Source organism: Dreissena polymorpha, chromosome 3, assembly GCF_020536995.1.
Source record: "Dreissena polymorpha isolate Duluth1 chromosome 3, UMN_Dpol_1.0, whole genome shotgun sequence".
NCBI lineage: Eukaryota > Metazoa > Mollusca > Bivalvia > Myida > Dreissenidae > Dreissena > Dreissena polymorpha.
In genome coordinates this window covers 28,872,355-28,898,772 of record NC_068357.1, presented here as the reverse complement: position 1 = coordinate 28,898,772, position 26,418 = coordinate 28,872,355, and the positions used below count along the sequence as shown (strand labels likewise).

Genomic DNA, 26,418 nt, shown 5'->3' with positions numbered 1-26,418 from the left:
ACCCGAAATGTAATAAATTTTATCATGTCCATTAAATCAGAGATACAGACTTTTTTAGAAGTTATTTTCATGTTTAAATTAGTTTTAGAGTGGGTACTGACTGTTCCCCCGACCTTTGTTCTTATAGACTCCATCAAAAAATCATGAAAGTAATAATTTATTACAAAGTGGGTTGCGATGCATTACTACATTTCGGGTCGACAGTAACAACCCGTTTTGTAATAAAAACTCGAAATGTAATAAATTTGATCATGCCCATTAAATCAGAGATACAGACATTTTTAGAAGTTATTTTCACGTTAAAATTAGTTTTAGAGTAGGTATTGACTGTTTCCCCGACCTTTGTTCTTAAAGACTCCATCAACAAATCATGAATGTAATAATTTATTTCAAAGTGGGTTGGGATGCATTACTACATTTCGGGTCGACAGTAACATCCCGTTTTGTAATAAAATCCCGAAATGTAATAAATTTTATCATGTCCATTAAATCAGAGATACAGACTTTTTTTGGAAGTTATTTTCATGTTTAAATTAGTTTTAGAGTAGGTATTGACTGTTCCCCCGACCTTTGTTCTTATAAACTACATCAACAAATCATGAATGTAATAATTTATTACAAAGTGGGTTGCGATGCATAATTACATTTCGGGTCGACAGTAACAACCCGTTTTGTAATAAAAACCCGAAATGTAATTAATTTTATCATGTCCATTAAATCAGAGATACAGACATTTTTAGAAGTTATTTTCATGTTTAAATTAGTTTTAGAGTAGGAATTGACTGTTCCCCCGACCTTTGTTCTTAAAGACTCCATCAACATATAATGAATGTAATAATTTATTACAAAGTGGGTTGCGATCCATTATTACATTTCGGGTCGACAGTAACAACCCGTTTTGTAATAAAAACCCGAAATGTAATACATTTTATCATGTCCATTAAATCAGAGATACAGACTTTTTTAGAAGTTATTTTCATGTTTAAATTAGTTTTAGAGTAGGTATTGACTGTTCCCCCGACCTTTGTTCTTATAGACTCCATCAACAAATCATGAATGTAATAATTTATTACAAAGTGGGTTGCGATGCATTATTACATTTCGGGTCGACAGTAACAACCCGTTTTGTAATAAAATCCCGAAATGTAATAAATTTTGTCATGTCCATTAAATCAGAGATACAGACATTTTTAGAAGTTATGTTCATGTTTAAATTAGTGTTAGAGTATGTATTGACTGTTCCCCCGACCTTTGTTCTTATAGACTCCATCAACAAATCATGAATGTAATAATTTATTACAAAGTGGGTTGCGATGCATTATTACAAATTGGGTCGACAGTAACAACCCGTTTTGTAATAAAACCTCGAAATGTAATAAATTTTATCATGTCCATTAAATCAGAGATACAGACATTTTTAGAAGTTATTTTCATGTTAAAATTAGTTTTAGAGTAGGTATTGACTGTTCCCCCGACCTTTGTTCTTATAGACTCCATCAACAAATCATGAATGTAATAATTTATTACAAAGTGGGTTGCGATGCATTATTACATTTCGGGTCGACAGTAACAACCCGTTTTGTAATAAAATCCCGAAATGTAATAAATTGTATCATGTCCATTAAATCAGAGATACAGACTTTTTTATAAGTTGTTTTCATGTTTAAATTAGTTTTAGAGTAGGTATTGACCGTTCCCCCGACCTTTGTTCTTATAGACTACATCAACAAATTATGAATGTAATAATTTATTACAAAGTGGGTTGCGAATCATTATTACATTTCGGGTCGACAGTAACAACCCGTTTTGTAATAAAAACCCGAGATGAAATAAATTGTACCATGTCCTATAAAGTTCCAGATACAGTCTTGTTTAAAGTTATTTTCAATTTTAAATTAGTATTAGAGTAGGTATTTACAATTCACCAGACCTTAGTTCTAATATTTTTTCATCAAACAATCATCAATGTTAAAAGATATTACAAAGTGGGATGAGACGATGTGAGAGAGAAAGAGAGAGAGAGAGAGAGAAAGAGAGAGAGAGAGAGAGATAGAGAGAGAGAGAGAGAGAGAGAGAGAAAAAGAAAGAGAGGGAGGGAGGGAGGGAGGGAGGGAGGGAGGAGGGAGGAGAGAGGGAGGGAGGGAGGGAGGGAGGGAGGGAGGGAGGGAGGGAGGGAGGGAGGGAGGGAGGGAGGGAGGGAGGGAGGGAGGGAGGGAGGGAGTGATGAAACACTTTAGATGAAACCTCTTATCAGTACATAATGGTCCACTCATTAGTGTGTGAATATTTTTTCTCATATCTGAATATAGATTTCGGTTCACTTCGTTATTTCTAAAAAACGACATACATGTATTGAGTGTAATACAAACTGCCTTTAGGTTGATACAATCAAGGGAACTTAGTTCCCGCAACCAATCCTTGTCCTCTAATATACTGGTTAGCGAGTATTTGTCGGACAGCAGTATTTATCGGGCGTTCTATTTATTTCGTGTATTGTAACGCTGCAACGCAATTTGCTTCGTCAGATACTTACAGATGTTTGTTTTCTTGAAGTTGACAGCAAAAATTCGTTAAATGCTTGTATTAAAGTTAAACAAGTGTGATGTTTTCAAATCTCGTAGGAATGTAATGCGACCTCCTGGCGGGGGATATTAATAGCCCGCGCATGCTCAAAAGAAAGCCCTTACCGAAACCCGAACTGTGTGCTTGACATTTTCGTTCGTGTACTGTAATAGAGCATGTCTTAATTATTTGTATTACAATCTTTTATTTAACCAAAAACTCATATGTTTAACACGCACACATGATTTAAATTATAGATTTTTTTACATTAAAATTCCACACAATTTGCTGTATACATATATGTGAATTGCTCACGAAATGTACTAAGTAAACAATTAAATATAATAGAAACAAAAGTCATAAAAAATTATAAATTCACTGTTTGGGTTTTCTCCCTTGAAAAATAATATTCTTCTTTCCGCAAAGATCTATAAATAAACATGCTTATTTATAGATATTTCTTCGAACTGATATTGGACACAAATTATTAAAGTGATATTATGGGCATCTAACAGTTTATAGGTGTCTATCGCAACCGTTGTTTATTTTTGCTGTTTTCACTTCATATACACTTATATTTGTTAATGCAGCATCGACATACTAAAACAATATCCCGGAAAGAGAAAAAAAATGCATTTGAATATCAACCGTACTTTCGTTTGACAACTGATCACGCATGTACAATGTGAACCTTAATTTAGTTTAAGTGCAGATTCGTTTATACGACACAAAGACACAACTCAATTCAACAGTGAAAAATGCCCATACTATCACTTTAAAGTGATAGTATGGGCATTTTTCACTGTTGCATTGAGCTGAAAAGAATTAACAGGTCAAAAGAGTTAGTTAAAATGTGGTTACTGACCAATTAACTGCAACTCATCTTGCTATCAGTTGATTATAAAAATAGATATTATATTCAATATTTTACGTGACTCACCCAGTCCTCTAAGCCCGAAATGATCTGTAAAACAAAATAGTGTATTTGTGTTGTATGAACGAATCTGCACCAAAACTACATTCAGATTAACATGGTATATCGAATCATTTCTGTCGTCAGTTTTCAAAACGAAAGTACAGTTGATATTCAAATGCAATATATTTAATAATAGGATCATATTTCTTCTTAAGGTAATTTTCAATATGCGTCCAGTAAGCAATGACACTTATAACGCTCTTGTTCAAATGGTCAAGGGAAAGTACAAAAAGGCGGTAAGAGACCGAACACGTGCAGAGAAGAATGCAGCTGTGCTATTCTGGCGAAATAGAAACAAGTTGAATATTAAAGTCAGAAACGGAAAAGTATACTTTTCCATGAAAAGAAGCGTTTAGTTATTCATGAAGGTAGGGCTAGTTCGCTAGCATATGACATGAAGCAAAAGCTATCTGGTATAAGCGAACGGAAAGTAAGGACAGTTCTTGACCAAAGCGAAATGCACGGCCACCTGAATTGTAAATTTACAAATAAAGCTCCCATGAAGTTTGTTGAAATGCATTCGAGAGGGTCCAGATAGATCTGGTCAAAATGTCAGATGTTGAGTTTGAAAACAGGAGGTTCCGATACAACTTGAATCTGGTAGACGTATTTTCCAGGTACCTTTTCTGTGGACCTCTTGAAAATAAGTCTTCAAACTGTGTTTCAAATGCTTAAAAGGATGTTTTTGGAGAGCACAGTTGGCCGAAAATCGTACAATGTGACAACGGCTCGGAGTTCCTAGGTGAAGTTGATAAGCTGTTAAAGGATAAGAATGTGAAAGTTATAAAGAGTCGGCCATATCATCCTCAGAGCCAAGGCAAAGTAGAACGTCAGAACAGAATTCTACGACAAAAGATAATGTATGAGATGTACAGGTGTCGGCGTAGGGGCTTTAACTGGGTAGAATGTCTTCAAGATATAGTAAACAGCATAAACAAACAACCAAAAGAGGTTCTTTCATACCAGACTCCCTTTGCCGTGTATTTTGGGCGGGGGTATGATAAATCAGCTGATGAAATCAAGAAAAATGCTAAACGAGCTTCAATTAAATGTAACAAGCGGCTGAATGAATCTCAAATGAAAAGGCGGCCGTGCTATGTTTCTGAGAAAGGTGCTCACATATTTCTCCGCTACCCTTTTGGAAAGAGGGTACCATACAAAAGGTATATACTAAAAGGAAAAGTCTTACAGAGATCGGGCGGCTTTTCAAGGTACCGAGTGCTATATACGAAACAGGATGATTCGGTCGTTACTGAATGGGTATCGGTGGAACACATAACAAGTAGAACGTCAGAATAGGAAGGAAACAGAAGAGAGAAATCCTTACAAACCTTCCGAGAAAGTGAAAGACGAAGATTGCATAGACAGAGGTTTTATATACCAATCAAAAGATCTGCCTGTGGAAACAATGTCGACGAAATGGTAGACGATAATGCTTGCCAAAACCCTCCGCCGACTGAAAGACGAAGATTGCATAGATAGAGGTTTTATATACCAATCGAAAGATCTGCCCGTGAAAACACTGTCGACGAAATTGTAGACGATAATGCTTGTCAAAACCCTCCGCCGAATGATGTAAGATCATTCATTCATAATGAAGATATCCATATAGTTCATAATCCACAGGAGGCATCAAATTGCCAATTCAATTCCATCAGTCATCAAGTCCAGAAAATAGGCATCTACAAGACAGGAATGCAACTCCGACAAATGGCAGTAGATCACATCAAAGAAAATAAGGATCATTACAGCAGTTTTACTGAAAGCCCAATAGATAGATAATTACAACGAATGGCAAACAAAAACACCTTCGGTGACAACTTAACTCTTCTTGCTCTTGCTAGAGAGTTGAATTGTCAGTTCATTGTTGTAAACTCACAAGGCAGAGATTATAACCTTATTGTTTCTAACACTGGCATAAACTCAGAAGACTAGACAACATTTACTCTAGGATTTTATCCAGAAATACACTACGTATCCATTAAAATTATGAACGAAAGTGCTTTCCGTGATATATTAGACAGCATTACAATGCCAAGTGTGTCTGAAAGTGAGAGTGATGGGAATTTAGAAGGTTCTGATGAAAATAAAGTTAACACTGATAAAGATGGTTCTGAGTGCAAAAGTGATGATACAAACAGTTTCGATGTGATTGAAAATGATGAACGATATACTGGCAATGATGAAAATGATGGAGAGAGTGTTGACATTGAAGAATATGATAATGAGACGGGTTCACATACCGATGACGAGGGGAGTGTTTTAGATACAAATGGAGACTATAAAAAACATTGCACCTATCATGAATCTGACGAAAAAACATGACAATGTGGCTGGTTCAGATAGCAACATGGACGATGAAGTTCATGGATCTGATGCGAATATTTATGACGACGGCAATGATTCCGAAAGCAACATGGGAGATGAAGAGTATGGTTCCAACAGCAATACAGATGACGAAGGTAGTGGTTTAAATACCAACATAGAAGATGAAGTGAGCTTTCCTCACACAAATACATTTGCCGAGGCTGGTGGCTTAGATATAATTGAAGAAAATCAAGAGGAGGATCCAAACTCAAAATATTTTGACAAAAGGGTTGATTTAGATGCAAATACAGAAGATAAAGAGGTGAGCCAAGACTCAACAATCTATGACGAGGGAGTTGGCATAGGAACGCAAGAAGAGGATGATGAGAAACGAGATAATCAGGATTACTGCACCACTGATGATGCTGTGGAGGAGGGGGATTCTTATAGCAATGCAGAGGAGGAGGGAGAATCTAACCAGCCCAATAATACGAGCATTTCTCATTTGCCTTATCTTGCGATTAGAAGAATCATTCATTACACAATAAGACTTTCTCCATTAAAGCAGTATACATTGCAGAGGGTTAGTTACCAGTTCGCCGATATCGTAAGAGAGTATGGATACCCTCAAATTTACGTTCGCCCAAGTCAAGTCCTAACTTTTTCTTCAGATAGGCCCAGAGAACTCAGTGTTGCAATACTCATTCGTACATATGGTAGAAACAGTGGACTTATACTTGTAGTCCGCAATCTGTTGAGTGAATCTGGTGGGCGTTGGTACAGAGCCTGGCTCACATTGGACAGTGTTGGTCTTGGTTGGTTTGAAATATAAAGAAGTGAAACTCCAGCTGCTGGAGCAGTATTGAATTTTCATTAAAAACAATTAGTAGGTCCTTTATTTAAGGCAAGTGACCGATTGCCCAAACAGTACAAAACAGCACAATACAGCACAATACAAACCAACATAAACACAAAATATGAATAAAGCTGGGGTCACCGCCTTGGAACGGTCAATGCAAAGCATTGGGGGTTTAAACCCGGTTATAGAGCGCTCAACCTCACACTTGGCCCAGCAATATTCATAATACATTTAAGTGTAAATAAAATTTAACGTCATAGCATTGTAACTCAAATTAAACAATAATAAAAGGGAATTAAAACGCATTCATTTTAATTACTATTTAATTACTCAATTGCATTAAAGATACAAGAGTAACAGAATTACAACTTTTTGACGAACGATCAAATAAAACTATTAAAGGGATCTTTTCACGCTTTGGTAAATTGACAAAATTGAAAAAAGTTGTTTCAGATTCGCAAATTTTCGTTTTAGTTATGATATTTGTGAGGAAACAGTAATACTGAACATTTACCATGGTCTAATATAGCCATTATATGCATCTTTTGACGATTTTAAAACCTAAAAATTATAAAGCGTTGCAACGCGAAACGATTGAATAATTTGGAGAGTTCTGTTTTTGTCGTTAAATTTTGTGAAACTACGAAGATTGCTTATATAAGGTATAAAATACTTCACGTAAATGTACTCGGCGGAATAGCTCAGTAGGTTAAAGCGTTTTTACTTCAGGACTCCAGGGGTCACTGGTTCGAAACCTGGTCCGGGCAATATTCTTTTCCTTTTTTATACGCCCGTATAAAATACGGGACGTATTATGTGAAACCCCTTGGCGGCGGGCGGGCGGGCGGGCGGCGGGCGGCGGGCGGCGGGCGGAAGGCATCACTTTGTCCGGACTCTAATTCAAATTGTATTCATCCGATCTTCACCAAACTTGGTCAGCAGTTGCATCTAGTTGATATCTAGGCCAAGTTCGAATATGGGTCATGCCGGGTCAAAAACTAGGTCATAGGGTCAATAAGTGCATTTTCAAAGGGGCCACTTTGTCCGGACTCTATTTCAAATTGTATTCATCCGATCTTCACCAAACTAAGTCAGCAGTTGTATCTAGTTGATATCTAGGCCAAGTTCGAATATGGGTCATGCCGGGTCAAAAACTAGGTCATAGGGTCAATAAGTGCATTTTCAAAGGGGCCACTTTGTCCGGACTCTATTTCAAATTGTATTCATCCGATCTTCACCAAACTTGGTCAGCAGTTGCATCTAGTTGATATATAGGCCAAGTTCGAATATGGGTCATGCTGGGTCAAAAACTAGGTCATAGGGTCAATTAGTGCATTTTCAACGGCGCCACTTTGTCCGGACTCTAATTCAAATTGTATTCATCCGATCTTCACCAAATTTGGTCAGAAGTTGTGTCTAGATGATATGTAGGTCAAGTTCAAATATGGGTCATGCCGGGTCAAAAACTAGGTCACGAGGTTACTTAGTGCATTTCAAGCATTTAGCATGGTGTCCGCTCTCTAATTGAAGTAGTTTTCATCTGATCTTCACCTAATTTGGTCAGAAGTTGTGTCTAGATGATATGTAGGTCAAGTTCGAACATGGGTCATGCCGGGTCAAAAACGAGGTCACATAGTGCATTTCAAGCATTAAGCATGTTGTCCGCTCTTTAATTGAAGTAGTTTTCATCTGATCTTCACCAAATTTAGTCAGATGTTACATCTAAGTGATATCTAGGTCAAGTTCAAATATGGGTCATGCCGGGTCAATAACTAGGTCTTGAGGACACTTTCAAGCATTGAGCATGGTGTCCAAAACCTTCGAACGGGCGTATCTTGTGACAGTTTGGCACTCTTGTTTAATTTTATTCTTGATTTTTTACTGGAGCTTTTACGATCCAATGTTTACATTTATCGAAATAAAGCATTTAATGAATAAGTTAAAAAATGCCAAAATCTGTGAAAAGGCCCCTTTAACAATTGTCAACTACATTCCTTCTTTATAGAAAAGATTTGAGAATATAGAATCATAGAGTTAATATCTCAGATAATCATCGCGCAAATACAGGAAGAAGCAGCAATAATGGGTGTAAAAATTCCATATTACTGAAGTCATCGACGTCAGATGGAGGTAAGGTAATTTCATATTTTCATTTATCACGGTAAATGGAGGTAAAGTAACCTCAAGCATATCTTTATAATGTCAAATGTATGTAAAGTAACCTAAAATATATCTTTATCACGTCAGATGGAGAGAAAGTAACCTCAAATATACCTTTACCACGCACTCATATACACAACTGATAAAAAGCTTGAAGATGTTTAGCTCGTTTGTTTAGCTCTTGAACTATGATGATCGGTTTTCGTCTGCCGTCCGTTCGTCAATCCGTCCACAATTTGTTGTTACAGCTTCTGCTAGTAATCAAGTGTGTCAATTTTAACACAATATTATCTGACGCACCCCTACGTACCGATTGCACGAGCGAGAACTATACATGTGCCGCCCGTTAGTCCATCAGTCCGTTTTCCGTTCAGAAATTGGAACCTGGACTGCGACTCGGTTTATTAGATGGATACATGACATGTACTGCTTTACGCAAGTTCACAACGTGGATTATAGCGGGTTCGTTTTCCCCAAAAAATTAAGTTCAAAAGACGATTATGCTTGATATCTTTAAAGAGTGACTCCCATCATGTTTTCGAAAGTTTAGAATTGACACAAACTACATTTTTTCAAGATATCAAGCCTATTTACATGCATATTTTCATAAGCCGCATATGAATTAATTTGATAAAATAAAACATTACAAAAGTCTGCTTAAAATGCTTTTTAAAAACCTATGCCAGTTGCAAACTTTACACTACAAGTATATAAACCAGGCAAGGAAACATATTTGAACACCATCTTAACAAAAGTTTGGTACATTTGGTTGATACCTTTTTCATTCTTCATAACAAAGAGGCATTCACTAAAAAGGAAAACAAGAATTTCTTTTTTTCTCGATCATTTCAAGGAAAGAAATGAGAATCTCTCTTTATGAAAAAAATTGATGGTTTGACTATGACGAGTTTAGCATGCTTGTTATAGACTGTTTTGAACAAAAAAATGAAACAAAACAAAATGTGGTCATTTTAAAGAGAACAGTTTTCAACTTGTCTTATTTAAAATTTCAAAGAAGTATATATCTTAGTTTTGAGTTAAGAAAGTAACTTATTTAAGTTAACCAGTTGCAGTTAAAAGAAATTTAGAGAGTAAAACATTGATATTTTTTATAAAATATAATAAGCAAAAAACCTATAAAAAAAAAACAAAAAAACAACATGTCATTTGGTTTTCGACCGTGACGAGGTTGACAGGCTTATTACCCTTTCCTAAGACAAGCGTCCATTGTAAACATTGGAACAAAATATTTAAAAACAACTATTGGATGTGAAAGGGTAAACCAACAGAAAACCGCGTTTGTTTCGTTGTCCTTTTTTTCTCGTTCCTTTTTATGTTAAAGTAACATTACTACTCAAAATCAACGACAGTTTTGTACAATATTTCGTAAAATAAAGCTTAACAATTAAAAATCATTGTTCCGTATGGCCATTGTCGAAATTGTGGTCTTGTAAAATAGATGTTTGTGGATACAAAATGCTCGTTTTTAATATGGTTTTAACATGGTACCATTTTAGTGTTCGTGTGTCGTATCAATCGATATATTCGCAGAAAATTAACATGGAATTTATTGTGGTCACAAATAAATAAAAACGAGCATTTTGTATCTACAAAAATCTATGTTATCATACCACATCTAGCGTTGAAATTGTGGCTATTGCTATAAGGAACACTGATTTTTTAGGTGTTAACTTTATTTTACGAAATACTTCACGAAATTTTCGTTGATTTTGAGCGTTATAGAGACTTTAAATTATTGTATAAAATTTGAAATGTTCATTTGGCTCGTCAACTCGAATTGTAATCGAATTATAATCATGCGTCTCACCACACTTTATAGTTATTCATTATCTTAAATTATAACACAAACTTCGGGGAAATTGCCAAAACCTACCATTAAACTTGTTGAAAAGAGTTCTACATATACGATATTTTGCATGGGAAAATTCATTACTAAAAAAATTAAAATCACAAAACCACTCATTAAAATAAACGCGATGGTATGAATGCAATGGAACTCACTTTGTAATAATGTGTTACATTTATTACTATTTCATGAAATATGTTGAAATAAATGTCGCGTGAATTGTCAAAAACCTACTCTAAAGCTTGTTTAAACTTGAAAATCACTTCGAAAATAACTGTTGTCTCGGACTTCATCGGACATCGAAGACTTAATTACATTTTGGGGTTTTATTCCAATATATTAATAAATATTTTCATATCACTTTTTGGTCTTGTATTTTGTGTTCTGCGCTTTATTGTCATAAACAAATTTTATGTATCGTTTAATACCACCGCCTTAAAATGTTCGAAACTGGTACTTGGCCCGATGCCAGAATTTTTCTTCACAATTTCATTGACACTGTCTGGTACCGACGCTGGCGGAGCCTGGAAATCTTCTAATTCCCTTGGTACAGCAAGTTCAACTTCATGAAGTAATAGCTTTTGTTCTATCTCGTTCACGTCTTATACAGCTTAAGATTCTATAGTCAACATGTCATCGGCCAAAGGCGCATCATGTCCTCGTCGTTCATTGTGCTGCTTAGATTATTAAAGTGTTTACGATTTTTCGCTGTTTCGTTAAATTATCGCAAGTGTTTACAATTTTCGCTGTTTTGTGTCGTCTGCTGAAGCCGGAAATGATATTCAAAACATAATAAGCTGTAGCTAATAAAGGTATGAAACAACTAATTGTTTTCGCGAGCCTTTCGGTAAACTGCAATATTATATTTTTTAAGAGTTTAACTTTTGCACCGAAACTAAGCATACAACTTCAAAATGGCGTCCAAAATTGTCGAAATTGTAGATTTTCATATAAGGCCGAGTTTTTCTGATTTGCTGAATCTCGTATTGGCCGAACTTTTCCCATGTTGGCCGTGTTTTTTTCCATTTTGGCCGCCTTTTTCTCGTATAAGGCGAGTATCGAGCTTTATTGGCAAGGCTCAACATGTATGGGGCGAACAAATTGAACACATGCGCGTCTTATATTATAAAGTTAAGTAATAATTAAATATACTACCGCAGTGTGTTAAAATTATTTAACCTAACTGACTGTTTATACAGTTGCATGACGTAATACGACGACTTTAACGTCGGTCATTTTATTTTCATAAAACTTTATTTATTACGTAGCTGGAAAGTATAGCTGCCCACTTCCCGATAAAAAGACATTAAATTAATTCAAAAAAATGGCGGAATAGACTTTTACATGGATATTAGAAAACAAAACAAAAAAAACACACAAAACAGACTTTAACGTCTGCATGATTGAATTTAAAAACACTAGTAAAAATTCAGTCTTTCACGTCCGCACGTAAGCATTTTTTTAGTCTTTTCACGTTTGCACGTTATAAGATATCACAGTTGTTAAACAATCACATATATCTCATGTATAATAAATATTACAGTCTTTAAACAAAACAGTTCCACCAACCGTAAATGTATCGGGCAATGTTAGTATACCAATGGATTAATAAAATAATAAAACTATATAATATAATTGGAATTATGTCACGCACCTTAAAACTAAAGATGAAATGTTATAAAAAATAAAACAATCAAAGACACAAAATGCAAAAACAAAGGAAGCGCAAGCAGGTGGCGGCGATCCCTCAGATAACAAGGCTCGGGCCTCCTCATCCGGAAAAAGCTGCCAACCGCCCGCTGACAACCGTAGTCTACGGCGGGGCTGGTTTAAGAACCTTTCGCGAGACCGTGGTGGACAACCACTGTCTCCCTTCAGGCCCCTAAAACAAGCACAGCCTGATAAATGTGACATATGTCATGAAGGCTAATAATTACTAAAAGACTAGATAAAAATAAATAATCCATTGATAAAAGAAAAGTTAGTAAGTCGTTCTATATAACTGTATACAGAACGACCATGAAACAGAAATGATGTCATATACAATATACAAAGAAAGATAACACATCCATTACGGAAAAAACAATAGTATTCTCCTTTCTGCTCGCAGGATGACAGCCCCGGTGTCCTACACGCCACCAAATGGCCGCTGTCAACCTGAAATAGAAAGAAAAAGAACAACAGCAAATATAATATCAGCATTAATTGCACTACACGCCTTGTACACTACCTGTAAACCTATTCAAACACAAAAGTCGATAGCGACTCCATACACTACCGTACATTCTAGCGGGGGTTATATACAAAGACAAATGAAGCGTTCAATCAAGTATAAAATCTGTACAGCAGACGACACATGTTGATGTTTAAATTGAATAAATTTAAACTATTTATTATTATATACAGACAAGAAATATGTGATTAACATATACCAAAACAAACAAAAAATGAATAAGAAATTTAAATTCATTAAACCACTGACTGTATGGATGGTAAAATCAATTACAGTAGGCATATACATCAATAATGTGACTGTGTTCGCAGTCCAATGCGTTTAGCACCTTAATTATCAACTATTGAAAAATATTATAAAAACATGTTCTGGCCGCATATCTCAGCACAGTTAGTTCTCAATTGCCCAATTTGTTTGGATCCCAGAAATTCAATCATCAAAGAGCCACTTCCTCTCTATCCTTGGAAGGCTGTTGGCACTGATGTATTTACATTTAATGGTCAAGACTACCTTTTCGCCTGTGACTATTACTAAAAATACTTTAAACTGGGTAAATTAAAGTGATATTATGGGCATCTAACAGTTTATAGGTGTCTATCGCAACCGTTGTTTATTTTTGGTGTTTTCACTTCGTACACTTATATTTGTTAATGCAGCATCAACATACTAAAACAATATACCGGAAAGAGAAAAATAATGCATTTGTATATCAACCGTACTTTCGTTTGACAACTGATCATGCATGTACGCTGTGAGCCTAAATTTAGTTTTAGAGCAGATTCGTTCATACGACACAAAGACACAATTTTGTTTTACGGATCATTTTGGCTTATAGGACTGGGTGAGTCATGTAAAATATCGAAAATAAAATATTTTTTTATATACAAATGGTAGCACGATGAGTAGCAGATAATTGGTAAGTAACCACATTTTAACTAACTCTTTTGACATGTGAATTCTTTTCAGCTCAATTGAAAAGTGAAAAATGCCCATAATATCACTTTAAACAGCACCAGAGAGATTAGTCTCTGATGGCGTTACCTATTACAGTTCCCAGGAGTTTCAACATTTCCTGGCTGAATGGGACATCAATCATGTTCAAAAGTAATACAATTACTGTTTAAATCTTTTAACATAAAATTCAACAAAACTATCTGCCCCGAAAACAAGTTCATTATTAACAGGGGCGATAATATCATACAATCCCCATGATTCAACAAATTGAGAGTAATTCAATCTTTTAAAATCAACAAAAATTCTAAATCTAAATAATGACAAAAACATAGTAAGACTACCGATAACTTTAAACTGTTTTTTATTATGTTTTGTTTGATTTTGCAAATGCCAAATAACAAATGTGGAAATAGATAAGATCGCTAAAATTGTGTAATTATGTCCAGCACTATCTGCTTTAAACAGTTTCGATATTTTTACAGAAACAACAATTTTTGATTTTTTAAATTCCTTTAAGGTAAAGGTAAACATCGGTCAAATACTGATTATTCATTAAACGAATGAATTAGTAATACTACATTGATAAGTTCCTATTACTTTATATTATAATATTTTATATACAATTGAAACAATAAAAGGTACTTAATCTTGATGCATTATACATTTTGTATCCAGAATTGAACAATATTATTGAATACAATTGTTTATAAACAGAGTTTACCCAAAAAAATGTTGTTCAAGGGAGTTAATACAAAAAAATGGTTGCACAACTCTGTGCTATTAGAAGTCGGCAACGGTTAATCAAGGACGACTCTTAATGGCTATACTGGATTTTTGCCATGAAGAGACTTTCTTCAATTAAAAATATACATGCGGAAGGTGTCGCCCCTTATTAGCCTGTATAGACTGCACAGGCTAATAATGGACGAAAATTTACACACATGCATTAAACCCCCTTTTCACAGAGCGAGACTTATTTGATTTAATCACTGTTGTAATTGTATGCGTACTCCGTGTTTAATGAAATGTAGGTATACTGTAGGCTACTTGTGAACAATTTTACGAACAAGTCGGTCCTTTATATTGCAATTGGCTAACTTACCTCAGGATGATGAAACACATTTACATGCCATAATTGTAAACTATAATTTACGCTCTATGTGTACCAAGTAACGACGTTAATAAAACATAGCAGTAACCTCGAATGCATGTATCTGAAAGTAACAGGCAATTAGTACTACGTTAAGAATGGAAGTTTGAAAGATGCCTTCAGTGTGCAACTCATTTTAAATTCACGTCAAGGAAAACGTAACAATGCAAAAATTAAACAATTAATGATCGTATAATCAATTTGTAGCACCGATTAGAATTATTCGCTAGTCGATTCGCGACAACGTCGTGTAATCAATAGCTTTAAATAATATTTTATTAATATCGTTGTATTACAACTTTGATGTTTACAACCTTATATGTTTTTTTGTTCAACTTAACCTTAGTAAAAATTAACAACTATGTTTGTTTGATTAAGGCCCTGCTTTTGCTGAATCAAGGATAATAATATTATCAGTGTTCATAATTATTTTTATAATGCAAGCATGTATAATTATACGATAAGAGTAACATGTGAAGTTTGCACGCGACCGACTGTATACATAACTGAATGTTCACTGGCCCGACGTAATGTTTCACTAGACTTAAACAGTCAGTCTAGTAGTCATGGCGTCTGTTTCAGTACGATATGTACAATAAAACATATGAGCCACGCTATGTGAAAAGGGGGTTTAATGCATGTGCGTAAAGTGTTGTCCAAGATTTGCATGTGCAGTCCGCACAGGCTAATCAGGCACGACACTTTCCGCCTAAACTTGATATTTGCTAAGAAGAGACTTTCTTGAAACGAATAATATCATAAAGGCGCAAAGTGTCGTCCCTTATTAGCCTGTGTGGACTGCACAGGCTTATCTGGGACGGCACTTTACGCACATGCTTTAAACCCCTTTTTACAGAGCAAGGCCCATTTCTATTGTATGTAAACCGCTATGTAGCTAAGCTTACTCAAACAGGAAGATCAATTCATTAGTCTTCTACATATGTCAGTGTCAAATAAACATTATTATATATATTTAACTCAATTTTAAATAAAAATGGCATACGCAAAGGATAGAACTCGAATAACTCAAATTAATATTCCTTTTAAAAGTTATATAGTCTATAACTAATGCTCTATGGAGAAGTCAATGAGGGGAAGGTATCTGTTTTATTAACGTTATACACAAGAAAAGGCCTCATATTTTCTCAGGCGGGGTAAGATAATACATATTAAATATTATATTCATAAAAATAAATTAATTTGATTTTTTTGTACGAATTAATGTGTTTTCACAGTTATTATCCACAATATTTTTTTAATTCGTTGTGTTTCGCTAAGATGATTCACAGTGGAACACGCATTCTAGAATATTAAAAATAATACTTAATTAGTTATACTTAATTATTCACATACTATTCTGTTTCTTATGAAATGGTTTTGGTACTTTTGACGCAGTAGTGGAAACTGTGGGTCTTTTATAATATACCGATACTAACGTTTCATATCGGAATGACGCAGTTGTAAAACATGCCGCCAAGAACATTTAGTATTATACAATACACGTAGTGTAAAATATATGCTGTTAACGCCATCATTTTTGTATGTCTATTAAAACAGATACAATAATTAGTGAATCGTATTAACTATGATTATTATTTCCTTTTGCCTACTGTTAAACATATTAAGGTGATCGAATGACTGTATTGGATAGAGTAAAAGTAATCAACTTGTGCAATTATTTTATATTATGTTGACTATTTGTAATGAAGAAGATCACTTTTTTGTATGATTTTCAAAATTTGAAAATGTAATTGTATTGTTATCATTATCAATTAGAAAAATCTAAAGGTAATTGTTTTGTTATCATTATCAATTAGAATATTCAATCTACATAAAAGAGACAGCAAACATATGTTTAATGCTAAATGATTAAATAAATCTACTCATTATTTTTTGTAATTTAAGCATAAGCATTACGTAATAATGTTACTTAACTAAGTTTGTGTAATTGAACAATTTTGAAATTTGTACTTGTATCCAGCGTTGAAAATATAATCGATCATTTAAACAATGAGAACTTTTTTTTGGAAATGAAATTCACAACCGAAATGATATATTCATTATGTAAATGACTTATTGATTCTATTCTTTGAATTATTTTGACATGTTTTTTCTTTGTTTTTTTACCCACTATTTGTATTCATCATTTTGTGTTGTACATCTCAGATACATGTACCGTGTCTTTGCTATCTCAAATACATACTGTGTATAGGCTATGATTTTGCAATATGCTATTTAATGCCGAATAAATGTTATGTTATGCTATGGCCTTTTAACAGATTTTGGCATGTTTTGAAGTTTGTCATTAAATGCTTTATAATGATAAATGTAAACATTGGATCGAAAAAGCTCAAGTAAAAAATCAAGAATAACATTAAAAAAATGAAAAAATGTAGCCCTCATCAGGGCTCGAACCAGTGACCCCCGGAGTCCTGGAGTAAAAACCACTTACACCGCTCGGCCATCCTGCCAAGTATGTATGAGTGACGTATTTTAAACTTTATATAAACAATCTTCGTAGTTTCACAAAATTAAACGACAATAACAGAACTCTCCAAATTATTCAATCGTTTCGCGTTGCAACGCTTTATAATTTTCAGGTTTTTAAATCGTCAAAAGATGCATATAATGGCTATATTAGACCATGGTAAATGTTCAGTATTACTGATTCCTCACAAATATCATAACTTAAACAAAAATGTGCGAATCTGAAACAACTTGTTTCAATTTTGTCAATTTACCAAAACGTGAAGAGATCCCTTTAAGCAACAAAACCACATCGATGGCAAATTTATCTGTCTTCAAATATATAACGAGCTTTTTCATATACTAGTATGTCCACTTCAATCATGTTGAATGTGAAAATTAGACAAATAAAACGAACTTATAATACCCCCACAAACGAAGTTTAGGGGGGGGGGTATATAGGAGTGAACTTGTCTGTCTGTCTGTCTGTTTGTTTGTCTGTCGGTCTGTCCTAAAGCGTTTAAAAGGGCTGTACAACAAAAACTAACATACTTGTTAATAAATTAATTGTATTCACTAAAATATAACTCGAAAAAACAACAGATTCTGCATATATCCTGACACTTATTCCACTGATCGGGTGTGTACGTTGGCCGGGGTGTTGGTGTGTACGTTGGCTGGAGTGTTGGTGTGAACGTTGGCCGGCGTGTTGGTGTACGTTGGCCGGGGTGTTGGTGTGTACGTTGGCCGGCGTGTTGGTGTGTACGTTGACCGGGGTGTTGGTGTGTACGTTGGCCGGGGTGTTGGTGTGTACGTTGGCCGGGGTGTTGGTGTGTACGTTGGCCGGCGTGTTGGTGTGTACGTTGGCCAGAGTGTTGGTGTGTACGTTGGCCGGCGTGTTGGTGTGTACGTTGACCGGAGTGTTGGTGTGTACGTTGGCCGGGTTGTTGATGTGTACGTTGGCCGGGGTGTTGGTGTGTACGTTGGCCGGCGTGTTGGTGTGTACGCTGGCCGGGGTGTTGGTGTGTACGCTGGCCGGGGTGTTGATGTGTACGTTTGCCGGGGTGTTGATGTGTACGTTGACCGGGGTGTTGGTGTGTACGTTGGCCGGGGTGTTGGTGTGTACGTTGATTTAGTATATTGTAACCTAAACACAATGATAACGAGCAGGTGAGTTAGGTAGTTTTTCTTGAATGCTCTGAGCTTTAATGAGTACATACGAGCGACGCGGAGAGTCAATAGCTGGGAGTTGTATTATTGCAACTAGTGATTTAGGTACAAAGTCCTCAAATACGTCCCGTTTTATTGAGCAGAACGTATGAAGGCAAGGATTGTTTAAGTTTTAAGTAAATTTACAGGTAAGAACGGGTTAATTATTTTGTTCTACAAGTATCCATAGTGCATTTACGTGTTTACTTATATTTAGAAAATGAGCACTGGCTGATTACAGACAGCAATTTACTAACTTTGATTTGAACATTACGTTTACACTTTTAGAAGTTAGTATACACTATGTATTCGACGTAGAATTATGTCGAAGATTCGTAGGCTATCATAGGAATTATAAGGCTATTGTCGTGTATATATTATGGTTTATACAGTGCCCCAGGTAATTATTTGGGAAATGGGGTTTTCACCCATTGATTTTGAAAAATAGGGGGATTTCATTCTTGAAATAGGGTGAAATGAGTTATAAAAGTGCATTCCTTAAAGTCATTGCTGCTTAACTTCTGTTGAAGCTGCACACTTGTATTGATTCAATAAAACTTTAAACTATCATTATTAACTAAAATAAACTGATGTTTCATAACATCTTTAAACCTTGAAACTGTCCATGATATACACTTTAAATAAAATATAAAAAAAACTGATAATAACTGATATCTTTGTAACTGTCAACTGATATTTTGGCGCAACAATCGCGGACGTCTTTCTACCTCTCTTAGACATTTTTATTTTTCGCATCGTAATAGAAACTGAAAGTACAGACGCTTTACAAATATACGCACAATGAGCGACGAATTAAGTCAGATTGAAAACGCATGTATGTCGTCGTAAATAATTTGGTCAGTCGCTATATTTAAATATGAAAATATTTTCGAAGATCGTTTGAATAACTTTTACTGTGATCCCGATATGTAATAATGCATCGCAACCCACCAAGTAATAATTTATTACATTTATGTTTGTTTGATGAAATGTATAAGAACGAAGGTCGGGTGAATAGTCAATTCCTACTCAATTTTTTTTTAAACATGAAACAATATTCTAACAAATCTATATCTCGGACTTTATCGGACATCAGACAATTTATAACATTTCGGGGTTTTATTACATAACGGGTTGTTACTGTCAACCCGAAATGTAATAAGGCATCGCAACCCACTTTGCAATAGATTATTGCATTTATTATTTTGTTATGGAGTCTACAAGAACGAAGGTCGGGTAAATTGTCAATTCCTAATCAAAATTGTATTTAAACTTGAAAATAAATTCAAAACATATCAACATCAATATCGGACTTTATACAACATGGGCAAATGTATAACATTTTGGGGTTTTATTACAAAACGGGTTGTTACTGTAAACCCGAAATCTAATAATGCATCGCAACCCACTTTGTAAGAAATTAGTACATTCATGATTTGTTGATGGAGTCTATAAGAACAAAGGTCGGGGAATTGTCAATACCTTCTCTAAAACTTATGTTAATTTGAAAATAACTTCAAAAATGAATGTATCTCGGACCTTGTCTGACTCAGTTACATTTATAACAATTCGTTTTTTTTTTACAAAACGGGTTGTTACTGTCAACCCGAAATGTAATAATGCATCGCAACCCACTTTGTAAAAAAATAGTACATTCATGATTTGTTGATGGAGTCTACAATAACAAAGGTCGGGGGAAGCGTCAATACCTTCTCTAAAACTTATGTTAACTGGAAAATAACTTCAAAAATGACTGTATCTCGGACTTTTTCTGACTAAGTTACATTTATTACAATTCGGGTTTTTATTACAAAACGGGTTGTTACTGTAAACCCGAAATATAATAATGCATCGCAACCCACTTTGTTATAAATTATTACATTCATGATTTGTTGATACAGTCTAAAAGAACAAAGATCGGGGAAATACCTACCCTAAATACCTACTCTAAATACCTACTCTAAACAGTGTCAATACCTACTATAAAACTAATTTAAACATGAAAATGAATTTTAACAAGAATGTATCTGGGACTTTATCGAACATGGTACAATTGATAACATTTCGGGTTTTTATTACAAAACGGGTTGTTACTGTCGACCCGAAATGTAATAATGCGTCGCAACCCACTTTGTAATAAATAATTACTTTCAAGATTTGTTTATTGGGACTATGGGAACAAATGTCTGGGGCATTGTAAATACCTACTCTAAAACTAATTTAAACTTGATAATAACTTTATACAAGACTGTATCTGGGAGTTTATCAAATATGGTAGAATTTATTACATTTCGAGTTTTTATTACAAAACGGGTTGTTACTGTCAACCCGAAATGTAATAATGCATCGCAACCTACTTTGTAATAATTTTTGTTTACATTCATGATTTTTTGATGGAGTCTACAATAACAAAGGTCGGGGGAAGTGTCAATACCTTCTCTAAAACTTATGTTAACTGGAAAATAACTTCAAAAATGACTGTATCTCGGACTTTTTCTGACTTAGTTACATTTATTACAATTCGGGTTTTTATTACAAAACGGGTTGTTACTGTCGACCCGAAATGTAATAATGCATCGCAACCCACTTTGTAATAAATTATTACATTCATGATTTGTTGATACAGTCTAACAGAGCAAAGATCGGGGGAATACCTACCCTAAATACCTACTCTAAATACCTACTCTAAACAGTGTCAATACCTACTATAAAACTAATTTAAACATGAAAATGAATTTAAACAAGACTGTATCTGGGACTTTATCGAACATGGTACAATTGATAACATTTCGGGTTTTTATTACAAAACGGGTTGTTACTGTCCACCCGAAATGAAATAATACATCGCAACCCACTTTTTTATAAATTATTACTTTCATGATTTGTTTATTGGGTCTATGAGAACAAATGTCTGGGGCATTGTAAATACCAACTCTAAAACTATTTTAAACTTGAAAATAACTTTATACAAGACTGTATCTGGGACTTTATCGAATATATGGTAGAATTTATTACATTTCGGGTTTTTATTACAAAACGGGTTGTTACTGTCAACCCGAAATGTAATAATGCATCGCAATCCACTTTGTAATATTTTTTTTTACCTTCATGATTTTTTGATGGAGTCTATAAGAACAAAGGTCGGAGAAACATTCAATACCTACTCTTAAACTATTTTAAACATTAAAATAACTTCTAAAATAGTATGTATCTCAAATTTAATGGACATGATAAAATTTATTACATTTCGGGTTTTTATTACAAAACGGGTTGTTACTGTCGAACCGAAATGTAATAATGCATCGCAACCCACTTTGTAATAAATTATTACATTCATGATTTGTTGATGGAGTCTATAAAAACAAAAGGTCGGGGGAACAGTCAATACCTACTCTAAAACCAATTTAAACATGAAAATAATTTCTAAAAAAGTCTGTATCTCTGATTTAATGGGCATGATAAAATTTATTACATTTCGGGTTTTTATTACAAAATGGGTTGTTACTGTCGACCCGAAATGTAATAATGCATCGCAACCCACTTTGTAATAAATTATTACATTTATGATTTGTTGATGGAGTATATAAAAACAAAAGGTCGGGGGAACAGTCAATACCTACTCTAAAACAAATTTAAACATGAAAACAACTTCTAAAAAAGTCTGTATCTCTGATTTAATGGACATGATAAAATTTATTACATTCGGGTTTTTATTACAAAACGGGTTGTTACTGTCGACCCGAAATGTAATAATGCATCGCAACCCACTTTGTAATAAATTATTACATTCATGATTTGTTGATGGAGTCTATAAGAACAAAGGTCGGGGGAACAGTCAATACCTACTCTAAAACTAATTTAAACATGAAAATAACCTCTAAAAAAAGTCTGTATCTCGGATTTAATGGACATGATAAAATTTATTACATTTCGGGATTTTATTACAAAACGGGTTGTTACTGTCGACCCGAAATGTAATAATGCATCGCAACCCACTTTGTAATAAATTATTACATTCATGTTTTGTTGATGGAGTCTTTAAGAACAAAGGTCGGGGGAACAGTCAATACATACTCTAAAACTAATTTAAACATGACAATAACTTCTAAAAATGTCTGTATCTATGATTTAATGGACATGATAACATTTATTACATTTCGGGTTTTTATTACAAAACGGGTTGTTACTGTCGACCCGAAATGTAATAATGCATCGCAACCCACTTTGTAATAATTATTACAATTCGGGTTTTTATTACAAAACGGGTTGTAAAAAAGCTATGAAAGTAATGTTTAACTCGTTTATTATGATTTATCAACACCCAAAGTAATTGTCAAATTCACACCAAAACAAGTTTTTTTCTGTCCAGACATGTTACATTGAATTGTACTATTTTTATACATTATAATTATCTTTTTAAAGAAACTTGTTTTTAACTTTGATTAGTTTTTTTATTTTATTATTGTCATTATTATTATTATTATTATCATTATCATTATTATTATTATTATTATTATTATTATTGTTGTTATTATTATTATTTTTTGATTGCTAATTTAATGTAGCGAATCGTATATTTAAAGTGGGTGAGTTTTGATTAACTTGGATTACTGTGAAAAGCGGAGTGTATACCTTTTTCTACTCAAGATATGCCCGGTATACTTATGGAGGCTTTATGTACAAGCATTGAACATATCTTAAAATACGCCCATTCAGATATTCAGATTGTTTTAATTTACCTATCGACGGTTGTCGTTGTTTGAGTAGTTTTCTTCTGTGCCCGATCCATCAAGGAAAGGTTAACATGAATAAATTTGTTTAAAAAATGAAACAAAAACCAGTGTCGTTATTTCCTATGGCATGAAGTTCGAAAAAGAGTAAGCACAGAAAAATATAGTATCATAGCAACTGGCTTTTTACTTGTTGTATACAACGGCACTCGCTTAATAGCAACCGTTTTTGGCCTGGGGCGTAGCCCCAAGGCCATAGTAATGATACAAATTTCTGAGCCTATCCGAATTGGCTGGCTGCCAAAATCCAAATTCCCAAAAGTCCGATTTACCACTTAATCCATGCGCAATAAAATTAAATATTCGAAGATCTCAATAACCCGCTTTGTAAATACAGAACATCACTATATAACATAACAATGTCATAAAAAGTGTCAACAAATATTATTGAAGCAAAATTGCTGAGCATTGGCTACGACATAGTTTTTATTGTTTACATATTCATGCGAGAATAAGTTCCTCACTTGACGGTCTCGGCCGAAAAGATACGAGTGTTTACATAGACATTAAGAAGAATTTTTTCTGATACATTTTTTGAAGACATTATATTTGGTATTTATAAACATATTTTAAAATATTGTTATTTTGTTTTGTGTTAACAAGACATTCCAGAAAAAAGAAAATGAAAAAAACGACAACAAATATGCACGGAAATAGACGAAGTAACCGGATATGGTATTTCACTGCGCAGATCGAGCGCGCATATCGAGCGCGCAAATCGAGCGCGAAAAGTTCTACATAAGACAAATTTCACAATCTGTGCAACGTGTTTTATCAGAGTAAGTCAATTAAGGGGATTTTCGTTTGTTTTCACATTACAAAGGAAGTATGAGTGTTTCCCTGATCTGTTAATTATGTAATAATAAGGCTATTGAAAGTGATTTATTTAACGCCAACAATAACAGTTTTTTTGCGGTCATGTTGTTGCTGTTGTATATCTTCACCGCCTATGTAGACGAACCTCTACCAGATCTGTAGAGTTGAACAAAAGGTTATCGTTCACACCACCAGTATTGTGTAGTCATCCACCGTCTTTGTACACTGTAGTATATACACAAATATTGTCTTTTCTTACAGTCTCTGAGCTTCTGCACTCAACCGCTAGGGTCAATCCGTATAAATTCGGACAAAGGGAGAAATTCGGACACTACTTCTTCCCAAGCACACTAAATCTAGCCCCATGCCTTCAGTGCCTACAGCGCTTTGATTATTATATCATATGACGTTGATTGGTATTAAATTGAAACACGCACGTGGAGACAACTTGAAACAATCATACGATAATCTTCCTGCATACAATTATTTTCGCCGTCAAACGTTCGTTAAGATCAATAGCATTGATTATGTCGAATGGAGTGGTGTGAATTATTTTCATTATATTCAACTATAACATTCGTTATTTGCATTACACGTTTAAAGTGTGGGTTGAACTATTGCATGTTTGCCACAACGACTATAATTCGACGTGTAATTATGGAATGTGATGCAATTCAAAGTACATGTGTAGTGTTTTTATTATTGATTAATCCTGCCAGAACAGAAAACGCACTGGGATATTTATCAGTGAGAAATCCAGTGTTTGTCGGCGGGAATATTACACTGATGTTAATCCCGTTTTATCACGCGTTTGTAACGGACATTGATAACTTGAAATTGCAAATCTTATTTAGAAAAGACAGTGCCGAAAAGGAAATGCATGGAGCAATCCGATCATTTGAAAACGGAAAAGCTTTCTTTATGGAGATTAGAAATGTCAACAAGACCTGGAATAATTCAGCTGTTTTCTTCAAATACAGCAATACAGAGTCCAACAGCGTTTACCTCACAATAAAAGGTAATTATAATTAAAACTGTAGGCGTCTTTGTCGTTTGTTCTACTTTCCATGATTTTTTTCTCATTATTAGTAACATGGTAATGCAACTGAATCTTTATCCCATAAATTGCTTTTTATTTATAACATAGATGGTGCGAGGTTTATGTTTATTTTTGATATATGATATGAGAAAAGTTCAAATGTGAGTCTAAGGGCGTTCTATAATCTGGTCTAGCATTCATGTACAATTCACACACACTCACACGCACGCACGCGCACTCACACTGTGACAGTATGCTAGTTTGTTCTCTTCCAGATCGCACGGAAGGTCTTCTTCACATTCTGTCCGACCCCTCTCAGCCTGAAGACAGTGCCCAGATTGCTTTTTATCCTCCTGTGGGTTTTCAGGATTGGAAGCAAGTACACCAATGGTGGCCTAATCGATATGGTGGAATTGTCAACGATTCAAATAAAGAGGAAATAATTTTTACGATAAAAATTGCTAACCACAGAACATTCTTTTTGGAATACGTCAATGGATATTTTCCTATGAACATAAGCGCAACAGTAGTTTCCGGTATGTTACATTTCCAGCCATTGCCGATTTGAAGTACAACTTTACATTGTATCCCTTGTGAGTTAACCGATAACAATATAGTTTGCTTATCTTTTCAACAGCATACGTATGTTTTGACTTCACTTTTTACACTTCAGCGCACAAAGGCGTAGGTCCTCCCTGCACTAATCAAGAATGTGGCCACTGTGTGTGTGTCCATCGAGGCGAGGACTTCACGTGCTCCACTGATGGACGCATGTTAGCAATGTGGATTGGCTCTGAAAACGTGGACTTTGAGCAAATAACAGACACAAGAAATGAAGTGAAACAATACAGGCCGCATAATGGCTCAATTACCAAACACCATCACAATAGTACTATTGTTTGCTTCATGGAGAAAAACGGCTTTGTTTTCAACGCCAGCGCCACTTTGATCGTACTCGGTGATATGTTTTAAATATATATTGGCAATAATTAAGATAATGGTCAATGTAGCGACATTCAAATTTTATCTT

The 26,418-nt window shown here is 34.6% G+C and overlaps 3 protein-coding genes across 5 annotated transcripts in view; 2 read left to right on the top strand and 1 right to left on the bottom strand.

The window, feature by feature from the left end:
• LOC127873462 (uncharacterized) overlaps positions 1 to 26,418 on the bottom strand; it is a 211,531-nt gene that overhangs the window by 139,112 nt on the left and 46,001 nt on the right. The window lies entirely within an intron of this gene.
• The window catches only part of LOC127873452 (uncharacterized), a 209,543-nt gene that overhangs the window by 163,333 nt on the left and 19,792 nt on the right, over positions 1 to 26,418 (top strand). The window lies entirely within an intron of this gene.
• LOC127873458 (uncharacterized) overlaps positions 1 to 26,418 on the top strand; it is a 185,126-nt gene that overhangs the window by 151,258 nt on the left and 7,450 nt on the right. The window contains exons 1-2 of one of the 2 annotated variants that reach the window (XM_052417340.1): positions 25,670 to 25,924; positions 26,062 to 26,346. In XM_052417340.1, the coding sequence (XP_052273300.1) occupies positions 25,897 to 25,924; positions 26,062 to 26,346 (313 nt within the window). In that variant the 5' untranslated portion in view covers positions 25,670 to 25,896. Of the gene's footprint in view, positions 1 to 25,669; positions 25,925 to 26,061; positions 26,347 to 26,418 lie in introns of those variants that run through there. The other variant, XM_052417339.1, reaches the window with a different exon arrangement.